Below are 22,676 nucleotides of genomic sequence, written 5' to 3'. Positions count from 1 at the left end.
TCAAACAGGTTTTCTTTTTTTTTTTTTAAATGCCTCATGACCAGCAGGTCTGTGATGTACAACCTTTTATCTTTCTTTTATGAGAATATATTTTTAATGTTTATATTAATCATAGCATCTCTTTGAAATTAAATTACTTTTGTAATGGGTTGTTAGTGAATACTGGGCTGTGTGCAGTAACAACCTGTGGGTTTCAAAGGATGTTCTTCCTCCATGTTATTGTTTAAAGTACGTTTGGCTGGAGATTAATGTTTTTTTTTTTTTTTAAATAAGGAAACAAAAACAACAGAACAAATAGATCCCAACTTTCTGTACTGCAAATGAATACAACCAAACAATATGGCAGCTTTTTATGAATTTCCATTTATAAATATTAAATATTTTTGACACATAAGGCACATCCAAATACATCAAAAAATAGGCAAGATTTAGACAAACAAATATTAACAGTATTAAGGTGAAACAATGAATTCAAAAGTATCCATCACACATATAATTCAAATTTTGGCACTTCACCAATTTGAGATCACTTTTGGAAGTGATCCCCTCCAAAAATGCAGCACTTTTATTGGCATTCCTTAGCTTTGATAGAAAAATAAAGCAAACAACTGGGATTATCTCCTCACGGGGAAACGCAACAAGAGAATATAGGATACACAAGCTGATCACTTGTTAGTTTTTCTGCAGGGCATCGAGTTTGCAGCTCTACTGTTTGAAAGATTTTTTTTGCTTTAGCGCAACAGAAGCTAGTCTAGATGCAGAGTGCACCTCTGGCTTTGTCAGCAGCATCTGGGGGGGAGAAGGGAAGAAAAGTGTTTTCTCTGTTTTATTGACTGAAAGCGAGCTGCTCAGTGTGGAAGGAAGTTAATGAGCAGAGGCTAAGCAGTGGGAATCCAACTAGGGATGATTAATGTAATCATCAATAACGACGACAAGGACTTAGAGAAGTTTCCCCCCTATCTTTTCGTGACATTAGATCATGCCAGGTGCAGATGGACAGTGAATGTCCCACTCAGTGTTACTCTGTCCCTCTGTGGGCTGACTCTTTGGAATCGATGCCGAGGCTTCTTCGTGTTCAAGTGCATCGTTAGACTCCCTGTCCTGGCAGGAAACCTCTGAATATCTGACAGAAGTCTGTGCGATGGAAAGCCACTGAAGCTTCGACTCAGTCAGACGGAGATCCAGTGCCAGAGCGGCTTCTTCCCCTTCCTCCACAGAGGAGCCCAGCTCCTCGTCCTCGGCTCCCTCCTCTTCGCGCCCTGCCTCCTCCACCGGACTCCGTTCATCCTCCGGCTCCGGATCGTCTCTCAGGGTCACGATTTCTCCCTCTCTCCCGTCAATCCCATCCGTCTCCACGCCCGCGAAAGGATCCGCGCCGCTGAGCAGTGCAGGTGCGTCTTCCCTGCCGGCGCCATCTGTGCCAAGGTCACTGCCAGCGGTGCGGCATTCCCAAGATGATTCATGTGAACTTCTGTCATCTGACAGAAGAGGAGAGAAGGAAAAAAATTGAGGTGATTGGTCATTGTAATTGCTCACTTGAGCTGCAGCCAAAGCCAAGATCAGAAAGCAAACACTTTTGCTTCAATTTGCCCTGATGGTGTTCACGGGGGAGATCATCTACGCATTAAAACAAACGGCACCGCACATCAAAACAACAACGTTGTATTGCATCTTTTCAAATTCTCTTTACATCTGTAACTAGAGTTTAGTTCTACAACACATTTTTACTTTCAAAAACCAAGTCCATGATGTGCTAAACACAACAAAATAAGAAAAATTGTCAATGTATCACTGTTACTTGTTTAAAACTGAGTTTCATATGATGCCTGACAAAAGTATTCACCAACACTTGAACTTTTCCAGATTTTTTTGACATGTCAGTCACAAAAATATGGGAATTTTATTGAGCTCTTATGGGATACACTGACAAAGTAATAAGTTATTGTAGAGGGTAAGTAGAAGCAAAAGAATTGGTGATTTTTAACCAATAATGCTCTAAAAAGTGGGGCCTGCATTTATATTTATGGGATATTTTGTTTAGCTTAAGGAATCATTTTATAACCTAATGCTGTTAAACATCTGCTCAACTTTCTCCCTGACTAGTTTGCTGTGTTTCTAGGTTTACATTATTTATTATATATTTTCTTAAAAACCAAGCATTTTACCTTCCTAATTATTACTTTGCATTTGCCTATCACACAAAACTCCCCTAAGATGCACTGAAGTTTGTGATTGCTATGTGACAAAATGTGAACAAGTTCCACGGTAGGAATAAGTAAATATGTCAAACGCTGCATGTGACTGAATCAGGCTAAATTTAGCAGCAGTGCCCCAGACAGGTGGAGCTGAAACAAGTATGACGCCTCCGTCTGAGTAATAGCAACAGCTTAGTTCTGCCTCGTCCCCGAAAATCCCTCTCTTAGGGGCTCACTGACCCATATTTGTGGATGTTCAGGCAAAAAGGTTAAAGACTGCACGCACAGTCCCAGCCACATTTTTATACACACTCTCAGAGGCCAAAACAGCGAGAAGAGAGGAAAAAAAACAAAAAAACAGCAACATTACTGGAAGTGGCATCCATATTTATGGCATCCTCTCCACCCTCTCTTAAAAGAGAACATGGCAGAAGTTTCTGAATGTCAGTGGGCGAGAATTCGCTTCACATTTCCAAAATGCCATGGCATTTGGGCAGCTTGCACCAATAAGAGGCTGAGAGGAGCAGAGGCGGGAAGGGGAAGGACTCGGGTTAAACACGGGAGACGGAAAGGAGCGTTTCTCCACATGGCGGCTAATTCCTGTGTTAATGGCAGGGATGGGGATTCTCATCAGTAAGAAGAAGCTACACACAGTTACAGACTCACCTTTGAGGGGCTGCGTGTTTGGCAAAGACGTGGCACACGTTGGATGAAGCTCTGGCTGGAGATTTTCATTTAGTGCCATATTGTCCCTGGTTCCTGTAAGACGACAGAAACGCCGCCGACCTCAGTTACTCTCACATCCAACACGACGACAGAAAAAAAAACAAAAAAAAACACTAAGCCGGTAGTAACTTTTAAGACATTATGGAATGGATGAAGCACATTTAAGACTTTTCCCACCTCCCCCTTAACCACACATCATACAAACATGCACTCACGTATGCAGTGCAGCGCTCACAGAAAGAGGATTCAGCTCCCTGTCATCCGTCTTCATTAGTGATGGCTGCACGCCTTTTAGGCTGACACCATATGCTCCTCGAAAGAGACTGTACACCATAATCCAGACGTTATAAATATAAACACCCTTGTATGCGCACATAAACACAAGCGCAGAAGTGTGCATGTGTGTAGTTCTTTTACAGAAACTACAAGCTGGTAAAAGTCAGACTAGTTCTACTGTGAGGAAAAAAAAAAAAAGAAGAAGTCAAAAACCAGATGCAACAATGGAGTGATGATGCATGGGAAATAAGAGTGGTGAACAGGGAACATTGTTATGAGTGCATGTTGTAATGTGATATCGAAACAGTGAGTGAGATCATGTGTACTGAAATTGTGTCTGAGATTAAAACGTTTCAACGTCCACATCGCCCTGAAAACCCCCAGGATGAAACATGGTGGTGGCAGAGTCATACTCTGGGGGGGGGTCATTTTCCCCAGGCTTGAAAGGAAAGCTGGTAAGAGTTGATGGAAGGATTATAGAAAACCGATTCGTGTCATGCCAGTTTCTAATTAAGGCTCTACTCAAAGAAGTTTGTATAAATTTTTAGTATTATAAAAAAACAATAAAGAAAACTTAGTTATTCTCCACTCTTCTATTATTACAGAACTGCTTGTCACAGTATGGCAAAAAAAAAAAAAAAACTACAAGATGTGTTTTTCTTGGCCCCAATTCCAAAAACTCTGTTCAGATTGGTTAAAAATGATGAAGGGCAACTTTTTTTTCTTTGTTTGAGTTGTGCCAACATAGCCAGAAGGCAGGCATTATGCAAATCTGTTGCATGTTGATGTAAACAAATAACGGAAGAAAAGCCTGGGCCACAAAACAAGGCGGCTCAGCTGCTCCGTTTTCGTAGGGAGAGAATAACACCATTAACTCAGGGTTTTGGGAAGTTTTTTTGTAACAAGAAGGAAAGAAAAAGAAACCCAAAAGGCAAAATGTGACCTTTAAAGTGACATCTTATAGGACAAAACTGCAAATTGCCAACAATGGTGAGAAAACACTGGATCTGTTTTACTGCAGAATGCAATATGGATGAACACTAAAGGCTTCCTCATTTAAAAAACCCAGCAATTATTCAAAAGTGATTTATCCCAATTGATAGTCTTTTTCACAATTATTCTCACTAGTCTGACAAAGCATAATGGGTAAAGATTCACCAAATCTAAAATGACTTGAAATAAAAAAAAAAACTTATAAATTGATTCCTTTGTATATTTTGCTGGTGAAAACAGTCAATAGAGACAGAAAATGCCCTAATGGTAAATATTTGTCTTTAAAATCAAGCAGAAATTTTCTAGATCTAGACATTTTTACTCATTAATGCCTACAAATAAAAAGTAAGTTGAATATCTGTTTCTCAAAACAGTTATTGACGATAATGCCATACCATTAATGCTCAAAACAGCAACCTCCATCACCTGTAATGGTGGGTGCAACGCCTTCTTGATGCACCCTGGAAGACCTCTTAAGGTCTTTAAGCTGGTTTTAACAAAGTAGTGCAAGTCTAGTTGATGGTCTGTTGTGCCAGGATGCATCCAAATGTTTTTGGCAGGTGTTAAGAGAGCATCACAGGAAGATACTATCTGCTCCACATGTAACCTAGACTAAACCGTGTCCAGAGGAGGCAGGAAAATTAGTTTTATCTGTCCAAAAATTTTCAAATTCAGTCCTTACTCATCCCTTTATCCAGCAATAAAGAAATGTTATAATAATGTGAAACCTCAAAAAGCCATATTTATAATAAAATACTGAAAACCAAAGAAAGATAAATGAGCTCATTTAGGTAGTCTGGAACGCAGTCCTTTGTAGCTGTGAAACATCTTTTTCAGTTAAAATGAGTCACTTAAGCAGCTGAAGTCTGTCAGTAGGATAAAATAAAGCTTTGAAGGTGCAGTCTGTAGCCTGACGCACCCTTCAAGGCTTCCATTTGCAGCGTTACAGTTCAGCTTGCACTTATTTAGCATGAAGTTAGGGCGGACTGCGAGAGCCCATCAATCTCAACTTCATCTAACTCACTACATCGATGTGATTGTTATTGTTTTCTGCCCTCTCTCATCCGTAGACAATGTAGTCGCTTTCCGTGTTCTCCGGGCTTCAGGTAGGCAGCCAAGGCCCTCCATCCTATCCTGTTTGGCTCTAATATCCATCAGCCCGACGTCCTATCACATCAAGGCCACAGACACTCGCCTCTCTTTCTCTATATCCTTGTCTCCCTAACTGTGGTGGACAGCGTGCTCATCAGGCACTCTGGGCCCTCGCCTACAAATTCCCTAATAACGGCACATTCCCCTAAATGTGTTTGTAATGTGGGCAATCATTTTCAGTAATGGATGCTTGTCAGTTTTATGGCGAAGAGAATGACGGTCTCATGACAGCGCACCTCCAGCCAGCCACAGCCCCTCCACCTTTCACACTGCTTGGTAGATAGTGTAACATCGCCCTCCGGTGGCAAAAAGGAGGAAGTGCTTTTCTTGTGAAGAGGGTTGGTCACTTGGATTTACTCAGACCATTCGAGTAAGAATGTTACTTTACATAATACACAACATTTTTTGTTTAAAGGAATTAAACAGCTTGAAGATTGACTTTCAGTTCTACATTCTTACTTCTGGATCCTAAAGGATTTTTTTCTTTAAGTTTTTTTTTTTTTTACTTCAGCTGAATATAATGGTACTACTTTGTTTACAAAAAGGCTTTAAATCTGTAAATGAACTGTTAATAATGAGTTAAATATTAAATAACCTTTACAGCTGTATTTTATAAAGTTTCTGGTGAACCTTAACATAAGAAATAAACTGGATTTCAGAAATCTTCATATCCCTTAATCTTTTTTTTTTGTTTATTTTTCTTGTCACCACAAACCTCATTGCACTTTAAATGATGGAGCAACACAAAACGTTGCATATTTTTTAAGTGGAAGTGAAACTCATCCAGTCATTGATCCACTTAAGAGGTTCAACAGGAGCAAGTCGAAATAATGTAGAATTTTAAAAAAATTTAAATGAACAGATAAATATCTGAAAAGTGTGGCATGCCTTTGATTATGAATTGTACAAATCCATCCAAAATGTTTTATTTTAATGGCCATCCATCAAACTTAGCAGGTCGGGCAAAGAGAGCATTAATCAGCTATTTGGCTCTCAGTTGATCATGGAAGTGGCAACAAGAAAGCATATCCTAAATTAAAGCCATTATAAATATTGTTCCTAGTTCGCCACATGCCATGAACAACACACAGTAAACATGAAACTTTTTTTCATATTTTTGCAAAAAGATGTTTTTTAAATGTACTTTTTCTGTACACAAATATAAACTACTTTGAGTTGCCTATCTGATTAAATCCCACAAAAATATATTAAAGGATTGTGACTAATCTGAAAGCATGAATACTTTTGCTAGCACTTTTCTTCCATCTCCCTCCCCCATCTATACCAGGCCAGCTGGATCAATACAAACGGTGTGTGTTGATGATGTGGTCTGGTTGCGTCGATGGTATCATGAACAAACACACTAGCTGGTGGTCAATGGAGTTGACACATGGTAAAAGGCGGGTACGAGGTGGCATGTTTTCTGGGCATCTGCCCAGATTTGTTCTGGCATGACATACAGAGGAGGGGGTGCATGGATGGGCTAAGTGGGGCAGAAGGAATACATACTCCCAATTCCCACAGATACGTGGTAGGTCAAGCCTGAGACGCAGCCAGAGGGGAGAGACAGAGAGGTACAACGTTGTAAATACAAAACCTTATTGATATGTTATAGTTAATAGAGGAAGAGTGGACATGCATGTATTTACACCTCAGCAGAAGATGTGTGGCATGCAGAGTTTTGGGGAATTTAGAGTTAACTAATATATACTTTTCACACAAAAAAATGTCAGGGAAACTAATATTAAAGAAAAAAATATATAAATAACCTTTAAAAATATTTATTTTCTACTCTTTTTTTGTGAAAGAAAGTGTGTCCACTGTCAGTAGTGGTGACGGATCTGTTGAGGAAAGGTTAATACACAGGATAAACATGAACAGTCACACAGCTGTGTTTGCTCATGGTGTGGTAGAGCGACTGTGTTCTCAGTGTCGCCTGTCTTGGTAAACATAGAAATGGATACAAAAAGAGCCTGAAATTGACAATTAAGTACACTTGAAAATGTACAAATTTGGGCTAAATTCCAAACTGACAAAGACATTCATTCTTGTAACAACAGTAAAAATGGTGGAACTGGGTTGTTCCTGACACTCACTATCTGGGGATTATTTTAGGTTTTCAGTATTTACTACAGTATAATCCATTTCCTATGTATTTTTTTTAACTCACCTGGTAAACTCCACAATCCCGAGACTTCCAAGGTTTTTAACTTCCTCTCCAAATCTGCAACTCTGTTTCCCAGGATCCTGCAGAACAGAAATAAGAGGTAAGGTTTCTACACACACTTAGTCTGTGTTTGTCTGTCTTAAGTGTTTGTCTTTGAGGAGGAGGGCTCATATAACAGTTACTACTGAAGTGTGTCAGGTGGTGGTGTTGGAAGTAAAATGGTAAGACTGAATCTGAAAAGTGTGGCGTGCCTTTGTATGCAGAATCCCTTATGCAAATACTAAGACATAAAATCAAGTGCATGCAATAAATCACCTAAAGTAAGGTTAGGTTGTAAAACAATGACTGCTGATGAGGGAATTCATGCAGTTGAGACAGGTGTGTTGGAGCAAAGATGCATCTAAAAGTTGCAGGGTAGTATCTCTCATGGACTGGACTTGAGCACCTCTGCCATAGTAAAAATAAAATAATAAGAAGTCATTTTTAAAGTTCACTAACTACCATACAGAAGGAGACAAAAACGCATGCAAGAAAATGCCCTGGTCAGATGAAACCAAAACTTTTTAACCTTAATATAAAATGGAGGAAACCTAACACTGCATATTGCTTTGAATACACCCGCCAGATGGTGAAACATGGTGGTGGCAGCATCATGCTAGACAGACAAGCTAAACAGAGCTGCGGGTTGCTTAGATCAAAGCATATTTGTGCATTAAATGGCCTAGTCAAAGTTCAGACCAAAACTGAGAATCTCTACCAAGACTTGAAAAATCTTTTTCCACACCCTCTTCTCAGTCTGAAAGAGCTGGAGCGATTGTGTCAAGTAGTATGATTAGTCAATAAATATAAGTGCATGGCAAACTTTTCAGTATTTTTTAATTTATAAAACTTTTATTAACACATTAAAAATGCACTAGTTTCTCTCTACTTCAATATTATGCTCCATCTCGAGTTGGTCTACCATATCATAAGCACCAGTAAAATGTTGCAGTTCAAGATTACTAGGTGACCAAATGTGGAAGAGTTAAAAATAATAAAATAAAATTTGCAAGGCGCTGTACCGGTTTGTGTGCCTCTGGTGCTGGATGACCAGATTCTTCTCATGGATGGTCTCCAGCAGAGCGGTGGCGAGCGACTTGAGGTCAGAGATGGACTGAGGTGTGGCAGGTAAGCTGCAGCCCTGCTCCTCCAGGAGCATCTCCTGGACTAAAAAAAAAAAAATGGAAGAAAAGTGACAACAGTGTGACAGGAAAAGCAGGACCGAAATTTTCTAAGACAGAGGAGCGGAGCCACAATCTACTAATAATGCATCAACAAAACCTTAAAAAGCAGACATCAGAGAAAACAGGTTGACGGAATGAGAGGGGGAGGAAACAGCGTGACAAGAGTAAGACAGAGACGGAGTGTTAGAAACAGCTGTCTGCTAGGTGACACCTCCCTAACTTTAACTCCAGAACCCACTGTGCTGCTTCTGCCAGTGACTGTCAGTCATCATGGCAGCCTCATTTCCCTGCCAGTGGCACTCTGCACCACTGAGAATACAATTAAAAACACAGTTGGTGTCCGGATGGTGGCTTGAAGGATCGGCAAAACATAGGTTATTAAATAATTTAGTAAAAACCACAGCTTGAGACGGGAAAACTAGTTTCTTTTACTGATGACAATGAAGATATCTAATCAAATTTGGGAGATAAAACCGAGGTGACAGGCACAGTCTCGCCAGCTTTTTCATTTTTTTACGCTTTCCAGATGAACGGCTCTGTATTTTATGTTTAACGTGAGCTCAACAGTTGGTGTTTTCACCTTGTTTGGCTGACAGCACTCCTGTAAGGGGAACGCTGTTTGATCTCCCATATGCGCTGGAGTTTTTCCTCCTCTCGAGGGCCGTCTGTGGAGAGGAAACCAGACAACAAAGCTTGATGGATGATTTGAGTTTATGCGGCTTCTTTCATAAAAAAACAAAAACAAACAAAAAAGGAAATCCTGTGGGCTTCGGAGATTTAAAAAACTGTTGTAGCATTAACCCTGGAACAGAAGCAGTTACCTTGTACTTCATGATGTTTGATTTGAGCAGGTTCACCTCCTCCTGAAGTTGCGAGAGCCGGTCGTGTAAATACCTAACGTGAAAGCGATTAAAAATGCGATCAGCGTCAAAGCACAGATGGCTAGAGGCTTTTTATATGCAAGACGTGACAGTTCTAAGTTCTGGAAAATGGTAATTCTGAACAAGGCAGAAGGCGATACATGAAATAATAAAGTTCAGGTACATTAATGTGCCAAGGTTTTGAATCATCCCTAATGTGTTTATACTTTGCTTTGAAAACAGTAAACTTTTGCACAGTGGTCTATGATTTCAGTTTACATCCATAAAAAAAGCTACATGCTTTTTGGAGCCTTTGACATCTCATGTTTTTGGACTGTACCTGGACAGAACCCACACATTTGCAGGTAGAACATGAATACTCCATGAAAAAAGGCCCAAAGCTGGGGTTCAAACTGAGAACCTCACCGTTACAAGCCTACAGTGGAAACCACTTAATAAAAGATGCACAGCGTTTTCTATTCACCTGTTTTCCATGCAGAGTGCATCCACATCAATGATGCGCGACTCATGGTTCCCTAAAATGTGGTTCAGTTCAACATTCAGCCGGTCAGCCTTCTCCCTAAAAACGATGCGTTCTGCTTTAACGTCCTGCAACTCGTCCGTCAAGGCTTTTATGGTGTGCTCCATCTCCTCCATCTACAAACACGTGACAAGGTCAAAGGTTTCTGTGACGTACAGCTTGTTGAGACTTCACAAGTTGCTTTCATTATTCAGGAAATGAGAAGCCTCACATTATGAATTTACCAGCACTACAATTGTAGTCTTGGAGTCATTTGACAGAAAACGTTAACCTCTAGCGGTCAAATAATTTTTTTTCTTGCGTATTTATAGCCAAATAATGATAAGTCATCCTGAATGTCAGGACTGCAGAGGAAAAATTCAGGAGAATGGCTGTGGAGGAGGCAAAGAAAAAGTGTCTTATATGACACCAATACACAATATCTACCAGCAAGGAGTCTCAGTTGTTTTTGTTTGATCAGTGGTCACAATCTTTAATATTTTATAAAAAATCAGCACGAGACCATTAGCGAAAAAAAAAAAACAAAAGCAGGGTTTGACAAAGTCTACCAATTTAACTTGCAATATAAATTTGATTTAACATCTTTGGTATGGTGTTGCAATAGAGCTTATAGCAACATACAAGGATAGAAAACTTTTAAAAATAATGTATTTTGTTTAAGTAACATGAGATAAAACATGTCACCTGTCGCCCTGCTCTTTCTAGCTGAGAAACCAAGTCCTCTCGTTCATGTGCAGGAAAGTGGCGGACCCCCACCTCTTCGTCTCCCAGCCTCTGTCGAGTGATGGTCATCCTCAGCAGCTGCAAGAAGAAGACATTAAGTTCAATTCCTTCAAAAATATGTGTTCTCCTTCATGGTTTTTCTTTCAGTGGATCTTTGTGAGAGCACCTTGTTGTCCCCCTGGGCCTCAGCCAGCCTCTGATTGAGGTCCTTCACCTCCTCAGTGAGCTTCCTCACTCGTTCCCTGGAGTCCCTCAACAGCTGACCCAGGTTCACCTGAGGAAGGAGGAGAGGGGGAAAGTGAATCCACGCAAAGCCACTTGATTCCTCACAAAAGCTTGCAGATACACTAATAAAACCTTCAAGGGGGATATAAATGCTTTCCTCATTAAGATCTAACACAAAAGTATTGCTAGAAAATGAGATGGCAATAAAATTGACCAAAACATTATTGTGTAAGAGTTTCTGTTGTCGTATGTAACAACTACAATCAGTATTGATAAGTTAAACAATGAGAAGTTAGTCAGGTTTAAATTAGATATTTGATCATCTTTGTTGTGAACAGTAACTCACCTGATTACGTTTTTCTGGTGGCAAAGAAGGATCCCCATCCTGAAACGAGAAAAAATTACAGTTGAAATCAGAAGTTTACATAAAATAAATTAAAAGACACACACCTTCTTTCTCACTGTCCAAAGCTAAATCAGACCAAACGTCCTACATTTTAGGCCAGTTAGAATTACCAACATTATTTTTATTTACTAAATGCCACAATAACAAGAGAAAGTGGTCAGATATGCATTTATCAATGTCCTTAAAATCAGAAGTAAAATATACATTATGTTTCTATCCAGTTCTATTTTGTTTCCTGCATGTTGAATACTCACAATAAGTTCCCTGTACTTCTTCTTCAGTCCCTGGTGGCGCTCTCTCAGCTGGTTGGCCATCAGCTTGTACTGGTCTCTCTCCTGTTGGCATGTGTCCAGCTCTTTGGACAGGATGAGCAGCGCCTCCTTTTTACTCTCCAACTTGCGTTTACACACCAGGAACTGAAACATGGAGTGAACAGAAAACAGTAAAGTAACGTTACAAAATGAATTAAGAGTGGATTAGGTTTCAAGTTATGTCTAGGTCGACGTTTTATTTTTATTTTTTTATTTTGCTTAACAAGCAGCCAGACTTTCTTATAATGTTCAGAATTAGTCTTCCTGACTTTCAAGTCGTCTCCTATAGTCTCTCGAACTTCATTTTTTATAGAGTTCTAGTTCTGTGACAACAATTAAGCTAAAATAAGCAATATCTGCAACATTTTTAAAAAATGATATCAAAACAGATTACCTCACATCATCTCTTGAAATGATTCCAATATTATGCCTTTATATTGACGATTCAGGAAGTGACATAACTTTCAATTAATGGACCCAATACTTTGTGTGGGCTGAAGAAGAATGAGTTTAATATGAAACGTTTGTTATATGGATTATTGAAAACCTGAACTAAACCAATATTACATTGTTTCAATAAATCCTAAAAAGATCATGGTTTTGTTTCTTTTGAATGTCAGCAACAGTAACATATCTGCTCAAATATGAAAATATAGACTAATAAATGGAAAATAAGAAGACCTAAAAAAACTAGCTGTGTTATATATTGGAATTCAGTCATTATTGCAATATCACTGTGTGAAATACTTTAATACAAATGAGAGTATCAAATTTGTGGGACATTGTTATGAATAATAATGCAAACAAAAAGTAAAAGTTTGCAATTGGTTGTTTTTCTGATTATTGTTCAGTCCCACAGGCAACAATTGAGAAACATCTTAAAAGTCATGTTTTTGGAAACTAATGAAAAAAATTCCTGCACAGGCCTGACAAAAGATGGGAATTGCATTGTTGAACTTAAATGTGTACCTGTTGCTTGGATAACTCTCTGGGCAAATCGATTATAAAATGCTATGTTATATCAAAATGTGCCATCTTTGGAATTTCTATGCAGATGCACGAAATGTAATACAGTGCAATACCAGTTCATCATTCTAGGAGCACTGATAATTTACGGGTGGGAGTGAACTTAATAAAAACAACAAAAAATAGGAATAATAACTTTACCAGAGCTACAACAGAGCAGAGGAACCCTTATCTTGCTTATAACCAAATTGCCGCTGAAGCTGAATGTGCAGAAGTATTAATTTTATGACCTGTAAAGTGCTTTACAATAGTATTCATAACCCTTAAGCTAATAAGTACAAACTATAATATCTTATTGAGTTTTTTTTTGTGTTTGAGCAACAGAAATTGGTAGCAATTTCAAGCAAACATCCTGATAACCAGGTAGGCTTACAGGTGTGTTTCACCTGTAATTAGCTGCTCCGTCCGTTCCCACACCTTGTCGGATGCTATATGGGCTTTAAATATTTGCCTTTTTGAGCCATAGCTAAAAGCCTTGGTGAAGACCTTAGCGGGTGAGTCTATGTGGCGGTAACGAGTTTATGACCTCTGTTCATCAAACACACCTGCTGGTTCCATATGGACAAGAGGAACATCTGTTAAAGCCGCCCGTCTGAAAAGCAGCGGTTCTCGGTGTTTACCGGTCCTCTTACCTCGCTGACCAGTCCCTGCCAGTCGCTCTCACTCCTCTTAGAAGACTGCATTATTGTAAAATGTAGAAATGTCAGGATACAGGATGAACACCGCTCACTCGCCTCCTCCTTCGTTTGTTTATCCTGCAACGTCACTTTTTTGCCACAGCTGTCAAAATGAAACCACTTCCGGTAGAACCGTCAAAATAAAATGACGCTTCGCTCAAGGGAGGAAATTCATTTTCATTACTGGGGGTACAGTAAACAGGGAGATTTCTTAAGAGCAATTTTTTTAGTGTGGGGTGTCGGTAAAGTTATCGTTAAATGTAACGTAAAATGAGCAAATAGAACCTTATCATCAGGGGGAAATAGGGTAGGACGTGGACCGCGAGACGGAGTTATAATTGTCCTCTTTATTCATGCAAGACCTGTAGAGGACCACATTCGCAATATTAACATTTGCAAAAGTATGGGGTTCCATCCTCACTTTTTTTTTCCTGCTGTCTTCTACTATTTAGATTTAAAGATGGTGTGAAGTTTGGTTAAAATGCTGGGAATAGAGCTGAGTTATGGTTAGGAAAAATGTCAGGTTTAGGCATAAATGTAAACACAAAGTCCTCAGTTTGTGTAAAAGAATGTGGGTGTTATTTATAACGTTACGTCCGGATGCCAAAAGGGTGGAGCAAGCACACAGAACAGAATACCGAGTTGAATCTATTATACAAGAAGCCAGAGGGACAGATGAAGACGGCCCCGTGTAAGTTGTTTTTCACGATCTTATTTGAAATGTTGCCGAGTAAAATCATGACATGTTTACTAAAGTCGGTTACATGGAAAACCACATCTCCTTTTTGCCTTCTGGTATAAGATTTTTCGAAGTAACACATAATGTTTTACTATTTTGTATAATATTATAGTTCTTATCAGTAGTAGTAATACTACGCTGGATGTTTGATGTTTGACGGCTTAGCATGCAGGGCATTTTACTTGGTAGGCCAGTGCACTTTTGGGTCAGTACATGTGATCCTACAAAGGTCTATACAAGTTTTTCGATCATTTCCCGACGTTGAGCTGGGGGAATCACGTTTCTTGCGTGCAGCTCGGTTTTGTTACGTCAGTGCCGGTATGGCAGACCAATTTATCATAAAATTGGTTTCGCCACACTTACGTTACAGATTTCAGAAACTGGTTTATGACTAGCAGAATGACATTACTGATACCTAGTCAAGATGTAATTAGTATTCTGTCAGGGCAGAATACTAATTTAAGATTTAAAATAAATGTAAAGATTTTTTTAATCTTAAAAAAAAAAAAAAAATTGTAAAAAATTGCCTGCACAGTGCTGCAGTTGGTATTACTTCTGTCTTGCAGCAAGAAGGTCCTGGGTTTGAATCCAAGACCGAGGTTTTTCCGCATGGAGTTTGCGTGTTCTCCCCGTGCATACAGCGGTGGTTTCTCCAGCTTCCTCCCACAGTCCAAAGACATGACTGTGAGGTTGATTGGTCTCTCTAAATTCTCCCTTATTGTGGGTCTGTGCATGCATGATTGTTTGTCCTGTCTGCCTCTGTGTTGACCTGTGATGGAGATTGGCACCAGCGTCCTAGGGATAAGTGTGTAAGATAATGAATGAATGGATGGATTTAAATAAAATTTTAAAGATTTTTTAAAAAGGCATCGCTTTGGAATGGGTTAATAGTTGCACATTTAGCCTTTTTTTTTAAGTGCATTGTGTTTGTCGGAAGATAATAAATTTGAGACTCTTTACAGACTTCTGAAGCATGTCTTCAAGTTCACAAACTTTTTCATTCTCCACATAGCCCATAATGCTGAGCTGTTGTGGCTATTTTGTGCAGGACAACGGAAATTGTCAGAGGCAGCACACAGAAGCTTACGGGCAATCATTAATCCAGATATCTAAAAATGTAATTTTAACTAATTATAATCATGTTAGTGTCACCCTTCAAATGACGAATCCGGTTATGTCAAAATGCATTTTTAGATATCTAGAATATAATGGACAATCAAACAAAACCGATTTTATGTTAAAACGGCCTGCCGTACAACAAGGACAACCGGAGACGGCAGAATCGAAACCCAGAGAGATAATGTGCTGGAAAAAAGGGTAGGCGTAGGGTTAGGGTAAGTGAATCTGCAGGGAGATGCTGCCAAATGTGTGAAAATTACATATTTTCACGGCTGTAAACACTCAATGGAAAAGTTGTATAAGGGTAACATAGGGGCAGAAATTTGGATTTGGGTTGCACTTGCCTGTTGTATGAACATAGCCATAGAAACTGGGTGTGTTGGTGTGCTGTGTCACTGGAGGCAAACACATTTTTCCCAGACTGCTTGGTAAGCATTGGTGAATTATTCAAAACATACAAATTATAAAATGACTGAGAGCAATATTAGGCTACTTTTGTAATAATATGGACTTTGTTATCATTAATTATTATGATTTAACTTATAGGTGAAATGATTCTTATAGTTTCTTGTTTTTGTGTTTAATTGCTATTTTTATACAGCTTTTATTTCTATGTGGAAAATCTTGACACTTTGTCAGTGTTTAGATGTCTTTGTGTCTCTATTGCACACATGAAAATGTAACTTTAACTACATAATACACGTTTATAACGGCTGTCTCTTTTCTACAGGTTATCTGGAGCACAAACATGGATAATATCAAGCAGGTCGCACAAATGTTACCAGTGAAACATCCAGTGATAAAATGTATTGAAGAGGACGACTTAACAAATCTTAAAAAGTTACTGCGAGAAAACTCTATAAATGCTCTTTACCCATACAGTAAACTAAATGATAATGTAACCCCTCTGACTGCTGCTGTTGTAAACCATAACATGCGTTTGTGTAAATACCTTATAAAACAAGGTTCAGACCCAAATCGTGCCTCGACCAATAGGTGGACACCTTTGCATTATGTCTCACTAGCCAAAGCTCCAATTGGTTTCGTAGAAAAACTTCTTGAAGCAAAAGCAGATCCAAATGGGTGGAGACCCGGGGAAATTGTGATGCCTACACCACTACAAACTGCTGCCAGTAATGAAAGAGAAGATGTTGTCGGAATGCTCCTCTCTGCTAAAGCAAAGGTGTTGTTGTTACCACCAGAACACCTCGACAGACTGAAAACCAACAAAATCATAGCTCGGATTATTCATAATTTGGGATCTAAAGGAAATGTTTTTTGCTCCAAAATCTGTTATTTTTTGGATGTTGAAATTGCTGTGGGACAGGAAACATCAGAAAAGGTTTTCAAAGATTTTCATAAGCATATGTTACGGGAGAATCCTGACAGCCATTTGACCATGATTGAAGTGCTGTTCAATGTGACGTGCAGAAATGCACTTCAGAATGCAGAAGCGAAGAAGAAGGTAGAAGACTATAAAGGGAGAAGTATTCATTGGCTTAAGGAAATGAATAATTTAAATCGATATGTATCAAGTGCAATTAGACGTTTACAAAATATCCCAAAAGGATCAGTGAGATCAGTAGTTGATACGTTAAATGCAGTTTTCTGCACAATGGACGACATACCAAATGAACAAGCAAAGGCCATCCTTTCCAAACTGCTGGATCAGCTTCATCTAAAAGAGAGACATACAACATGGGAGGCTGTTCTGGAAACGCAAGCAGGACTTGAAATTTGGGAGGCTGTTCTCCCAACAATTTATGTGATAACACAGAAAACAAAGGACATCAACAGCTGGGAATCAGACGTTATTGAAACACTGAGCAAAACAGTCTGTCCTTTTGTAGATGAGCAGTACTCCCATGATATCAGGGCCTATACATATGGCATATTTGCAAACCTGCTCTCAGCTAAGATCTTTCAGTCAGGCTTGATAAAATCAGTACCTGAGGACATACTGATATACGCAGACACCAAAATGAATGACAAACTAAAAGAAGGACTAAAACGTCTAAAAAAATTTTTAGACAACCCACAGACTGAATGTGATGAAAGCTCTATTGTGGCTAAATCCAAAAAAAAGAAGAAAAAGAAGAAGAAGACAAAGAAAGACGAAAAAGAAGACCCAAGCTGTGGTGATGATACAACTGCTTCTGATGCAGAAATACCTGCTGTAGCAAAGTTACTCTCAAATGTAAGGCCATTTAATGACAGTCCAACCAAAGCATCACCATTAAGAAAAAGGCTTCCAATCAGCAAAAGGTGGAATGACAAGCTTAAAAAACTTGTAAGCATTGATGAAAGCAAAGTGACAAGAATACAGGGCATTATTTATGTAAATAATAAAGAATTTCACATAGCAAAGGGAAGTGATGGAACTGAAGTATTCCTCGGACTGAGAGATGATGGCACAGAAGTTGCAATTAAACGAATGTCTAAAAGCAACTATGAAACTCTGAAGAATGAGGAAGGAATCCTTCGACTGCCAGAACTAGATCATCACTCTATTGTTCGATACATTGATCATGCAGAGGATGAAAATTTTGGATATCTTGCTCTCCAGCTTTGCGAGTACACTTTGGAAGAACATATCAAAGCTGGTGGCATTGATGCCCTCCAGAGAAAGAAACTCGTCTTAGAGCTTCTTGAAAGTTTAAAGGTGCTTCACTGTCAAAATCCTCAGATTCTCCATCGTGATTTAAAGCCACAAAATGTTTTAATTGGTAAGAACCTTCAAGATTTTATCTTTATAATGCTCATATTGGCATACAATATGTCAATATTGTTTCTCATATTGACATAATATAACAATGTTGAGTAGTCTGGACTGTTGTTCTTTGTTTATATTGGTTATTATTTTTTGGTCTTTGTAATAATAGCAACCAATAAATAGGACAGTGCTGTAGGTCTGCAAATAATATAAGTAGACATTTATCAAGTTAGAATACTAATTCTACAGGATACCATTTTACTGGTTTATTTAAAACATGAAAAGTATAAAATCACACACCTGAACAAGGAATGCAAAAGACAAATATTTTTGTACCACAATAATTTTAACATGGTTGAAAAGGAAATAGGAAGAATTAAGAAACTTATGAACTCCTACCCCATAACCCCTACAATATTTTCACATGGACCCTCATTATTATAAAAAGAAAAGATACATCATCATCTCACTGTTCATTTCCTGTAGCTGAACATTACGTTAAAGTTCCCTGTAAGAATATGACTTTGTTTTAATCTTTAGAATAAACTAAAACCTTCCACACCACTCTCTTTTCATGATTTGTCCTCCAGATGTTATGGGGAAATCAAGATTGGCTGATTTTGGGATCAGTAGACGCTTACCCAAAGACCAAACAACGCACCAAACAGTAGCTGCAGGAACAAAGTGCTGGAAAGCCAGAGAGACTCTGGAGGAGGGGTGCATTGTGTCGTACAAGTCAACCACTGATGTACAGGTGAGTTTTCCTGCAACACTTACTTCTCTATTGACAAAAAAAAAAAAAAAAAAACTGGTAACACTTTATTTTACAGGGTCATAGAACAACTTTCAATACAAAGTTGCTCTAAAAGTTGTGTTGAAAGTCCATTAAAAGTTCCAACTTTGCATTAAATTATAATTATTTACAAAATTATGCAAAGTTGGCACTTTTAATGGCCTTTTAATACAACTTTTAAAGCAACTTCGCATTAATTTACTGCACGACACGTCATGACAACAGTCATAGACTTTCATAAAGACTCCTTAGTGTTCATGACAGGTGTTACGTCATGATTATGACAGTGTCATGTCAGCCTTATACACACCACGTCAAATACAGTGCTACCAAAAATTATAATGTTTTGTTTCCTTTTAAGGTTGCAGGGATGCTGATGTATTATATCCTGTCTGGAGGAAAACACCCATTCAACGTCGGCAAATCCTTTCTGCTGGAAGCAAACATTGACGAAGGGAAATACAGTTTGGATGATGTTCAGGATGTTGTGGCTAAAGATCTCATTGAATGGATGATCAACAAAGAACCAATAGACAGACCGAGAGTTGAACAATGCCTGAGTCACCCCTTCTTCTGGCCATATGTGAAGTAAGACTACAACACAAATCTGTTTATTCATTCTTATACATTATAAGTAAAATTCAGCATATACTCTGTTTTCACTTTTGCTTTTTCTAAATGTTACCTAAATTGTGATATTATGCAATCAGAACTTGTTTACACGATGAAGCTCTCTGCTATATTATCATATCCGCTTTGCTCTTTTCTTTCATTCCACACACGTTTTAACACTTAATTAAAAATATTTTTATGTCTCTTTACAGAAAAATTGAATACCTGAAAAAAGTTGGTAACAGAGAGGAAGTGGCAAAATATCAAAATGCAGAACAGGAACTTATAGACTCACTTGAAAAATATGCAGATCATGGAACCTTCTCTCAGTGGAAGGAAAAGGTGAGTGCTGTACAAAGAAAAATATCTCAATATTTCTAGTAAGTCATATCTATGACATGACTAACTGGACTATAAGCTATAGTGAGTTTTCTATCTAATGAATGTGGCTGTTTCTGATAACAGAAACAATGTTTAAGTACTAAACTTGATATCATAAATATCAACTGCCCTGGGAAACCAGTACCTCAGTAAATGTAGATATTTTTTCACTATGTCTATGTTGCATGTTCTGATTTGAGAATGTGCAAATTTGTGATTAAAAAATCCATGTAAAGAAAGAAAATTGGTGCCATTTTTCCTTTTCCTTCTTTTCTTTCTTGAGTTTCCACAAGAGCTGGTTCAAAAGATGGATGGTAAGAAAAAATCCTACCCTGACAACATTCTGGGATTGCTGCGTTTCATACGCAATATGCATGAGCACTAGTAAGTTAAGCTGATACAAATACTTTCTAGACTTTCATTTTAGGTGCAAAGACTCATTAAATTAGTAAAGATCTGCTTTGTCTTTTGTGTCAGTTTTGTTTTCCATTTGCATATACGAGTGACGTTATGCACTGATGGTTCAGACATTGGTTCATGTTGTATAATAGTAGAAGGAGCTGCAACATAAACACAAAGTTGTCAGAACAAGAACATAAACAGCATAAACATGTGATTCAAAACATTAGTGAGATATTTACTCAGTTAAATTTTCTCCATGTTCACAGTGCTGAAGATGCTTCCAAAACTGACGTCCTTGAATTATTTCCTGATCTGTTTGGATGTGTCTTCAAGTGCGCTAAAGACAAAGGGTGGAATCAGCAGATCCCACTGAATGAAATGTTTCAGAGTGAAGACTCTCGCAGCATGTTTGTGATGCCTTCCCCAAACATCGAGGAGCAGCTGGGGGTTCCAGTTCAGGAGTCTCAACCCAGTAACTTGGATTAAATTCAAATTCAGAAAGGCTTAAAAACACAAAGAAATGACTGAATCTTATGCAGGTCATTTAGTTTATTAATTGTATTATTAATAATACAATATTATCAATGCAGTTATTATGTTATGTAACAATCCTTTACTTGATTAGCTTCGAACATGTTCTTACAAACCCAAATGCATTGGAAAACCTCATTAACATGTAAATGAGGTTTGATTTTTAAAATGGGCGTAACATACTAAGTGTTTTTTATGTATCTGTGAAGACTTTGCATATGGTGATTATCAGGATCATATTTATCTGTACTTCAGACTTGTCTGCTGCTGATTTTTAATTAATTTTACAACATGCCTTGTTTCTTTCCCAAAATGAACTAGATAAAGCCTTCATTATAATATCATTACTGTACAGAAATGAGATATGTTGAAACCAAAGATTATGTTTTATATATCATGTTAAGCATCAATAATTAGTTTTTATTAACTGATTTCTTCATAATGTAGAAATGTTTGGGATTTTACCAGTTTTATATTTTCAATGCAATACTAAACTAAAAGATCTACTTTATAGGATTTAATCTATTTTTCTTCTCTTCATTATATGTCTGCTTATACAAAATTAGAAAAATAAAGCAACCTTATTTGAACATATATTTTTAAATGATTCTCTTGTACCACCTTGTATCTGTTATAGGGTCCTAATCTTAATGGGTTAAAAAAAACAATGTTGCAAAAATGTTGCACGCTGTAAACATTTAAAGTGTTTCTCTGATTATTTTGAATATGCCATTGTTTGCCTTATGTGATAAGCTTTCAGTGTGGTATTTTTATTTATTTTATTTTTTTGGTTTTGTTTTTCCCATCGGACTGATTCAGCCAAAGAGGTAGATTTCTAGATTTCACATTTGTAGTTTGAGACAATAGTTTTGAGTTTTGCCATGTTTGATTGTGTATCTTATTTTCTCTTAAATCTTTCACTTTGCCTTCACTGGGTTGGTTTACTGTTCACAATTGAAGTTTTTTCAGTATTTTAACTTTTTTTTATGAATTATGTATCGCTGTGTTTTCTATTTAGAATTTTTGCTCTGGGACAATGAAAATAAATCACGTATTTTTCTTGAAAATTATCACTTTGTCTTGTCATTTATGTGAAGTAGTGAGAAAAAATGTGCATGTAAACTTTTGGTTTCAACTGTATGTACTGAACTGAATATTTTTACTTTTCGAAACGACCATTTACAATAAAGTAACTCTAACCCCGATTACTCAGATTCCCATAATAAAATCAAAAACTGAAATTTGTTTTGTTCTAATGGTTTTAGACTTATTTAATCATTCTAATGTCTGGATTTGGATGAAGCTTCCTGGTGGATCTTTCCACAATAAGAGGTTTTAAACAACTGAGATGCCATTTTATGCATATTTTTAACTTTTCCACTAAGTATAATAATTCTCCTTAAAGATAGTGCAAGCTGACAGAAAATATTTTTCCCACACATCTTTACAATATCTTTTCACTTTTATTTCATCACTCAACTGAATGAATGTACAGCAGTTTTTAACAGAAACATTCAATAAGCTTCAAACTAGATCTCACTAAAGAATTACAAAGCTTGCATATTTTATTTTTATTTACTTGCAATGCCATTCATCTTATCAAAAGCATTTGAAGTCTTTGTCAGGTTTGTCTAAAAATAAGTTGACTTTTTAAATGTCATGCTCTTGCAGGCTGAATCAACTGATTTTTGTTAGTAAGTGCAAAGAACTGTTAAGATCAGGTAGTGGCATCGGAGTCCTGATTATATGTACACCTGGTAAGGAGTCAATATTTTTTTTTAAGAATGAAAAAAAAAAAGAAAAGAAAGGCTCTTAGTTTCACTGGACTTATTTACACATTTTTTTTTCTTTCAGATGCTTCAAAAAAAAATCTTACCTTACAAAC

General features: G+C 37.7%; 2 protein-coding genes across 7 annotated transcripts; one reads left to right on the top strand and one right to left on the bottom strand.

The window, feature by feature from the left end:
- Nucleotides 1–344: 344 nt before the first annotated feature.
- ccdc149a (coiled-coil domain containing 149a) lies at nt 345–13,626 on the bottom strand. Of its 4 annotated transcripts, none has more exons than XM_016675234.1 (13): nt 13,457–13,626; nt 11,742–11,903; nt 11,428–11,466; nt 11,023–11,130; nt 10,818–10,934; nt 10,077–10,249; nt 9,554–9,626; nt 9,313–9,397; nt 8,571–8,715; nt 7,513–7,589; nt 6,852–6,884; nt 2,862–2,954; nt 345–1,478 (listed from the first exon to the last, which is right to left on the bottom strand). In XM_016675234.1, the coding sequence occupies exons 1-13, from the start codon at nt 13,505–13,507 to the stop codon at nt 973–975; spliced, it is 1,662 nt and encodes a 553-aa protein (XP_016530720.1). In that variant the 5' UTR covers nt 13,508–13,626; the 3' UTR covers nt 345–972. The 4 variants fall into 4 exon arrangements, with proteins under 4 accessions (XP_016530720.1, XP_016530721.1, XP_016530722.1 ...); XM_016675235.1 differs by having other exon boundaries at nt 13,370–13,459; XM_016675236.1 differs by lacking the exon at nt 13,457–13,626 and adding an exon at nt 13,211–13,303.
- Nucleotides 13,627–13,722: 96 nt separating this feature from the next.
- Nucleotides 13,723–22,594, top strand: LOC103143407 (serine/threonine-protein kinase/endoribonuclease IRE1-like). Of its 3 annotated transcripts, none has more exons than XM_007559940.2 (7): nt 13,723–14,192; nt 16,090–18,085; nt 18,663–18,826; nt 19,227–19,453; nt 19,690–19,819; nt 20,142–20,242; nt 20,527–22,594. In XM_007559940.2, exons 2-7 carry the CDS (start codon nt 16,108–16,110, stop codon nt 20,744–20,746), a joined length of 2,820 nt encoding a protein of 939 aa, XP_007560002.1. In that variant the 5' UTR covers nt 13,723–14,192; nt 16,090–16,107; the 3' UTR covers nt 20,747–22,594. The 3 variants fall into 3 exon arrangements, with proteins under 3 accessions (XP_007560002.1, XP_007560003.1, XP_016530719.1); XM_007559941.2 differs by lacking the exon at nt 13,723–14,192 and adding an exon at nt 14,214–15,787; XM_016675233.1 differs by lacking the exons at nt 13,723–14,192; nt 16,090–18,085 and having other exon boundaries at nt 18,093–18,826.
- Nucleotides 22,595–22,676: the final 82 nt, after the last annotated feature.

The sequence above is a fragment of the Poecilia formosa genome, unplaced genomic scaffold, assembly GCF_000485575.1.
Source record: "Poecilia formosa unplaced genomic scaffold, Poecilia_formosa-5.1.2 Scaffold111, whole genome shotgun sequence".
Classification (NCBI taxonomy): Eukaryota; Metazoa; Chordata; class Actinopteri; order Cyprinodontiformes; family Poeciliidae; genus Poecilia; species Poecilia formosa.
The sequence above is the reverse complement of the archived record's forward strand: the minus strand, read 5'-3'. Positions and strand labels throughout refer to the sequence as shown.

Bases quoted from the DNA above. Each gene is read 5' to 3' on its own strand.
- LOC103143407 (XM_007559940.2), top strand. From the start codon at position 16,108: ATGGATAATATCAAGCAGGTCGCACAAATGTTACCAGTGAAACATCCA. The intron at 19,454-19,689 runs GTAAGACTACAA...GTCTCTTTACAG, and splicing joins TTCTTCTGGCCATATGTGAA to AAAAATTGAATACCTGAAAA. The intron at 20,243-20,526 runs GTAAGTTAAGCT...CCATGTTCACAG, and splicing joins CGCAATATGCATGAGCACTA to TGCTGAAGATGCTTCCAAAA.
- ccdc149a (XM_016675234.1), bottom strand. From the start codon at position 13,507: ATGCAGTCTTCTAAGAGGAGTGAGAGCGACTGGCAGGGACTGGTCAGC. The intron at 11,467-11,741 runs GTGAGTATTCAA...TTCTCGTTTCAG, and splicing joins AGAAGTACAGGGAACTTATT to GATGGGGATCCTTCTTTGCC. The intron at 10,250-10,817 runs GTGACATGTTTT...ACGTGTTTGTAG, and splicing joins TAGAAAGAGCAGGGCGACAG to ATGGAGGAGATGGAGCACAC.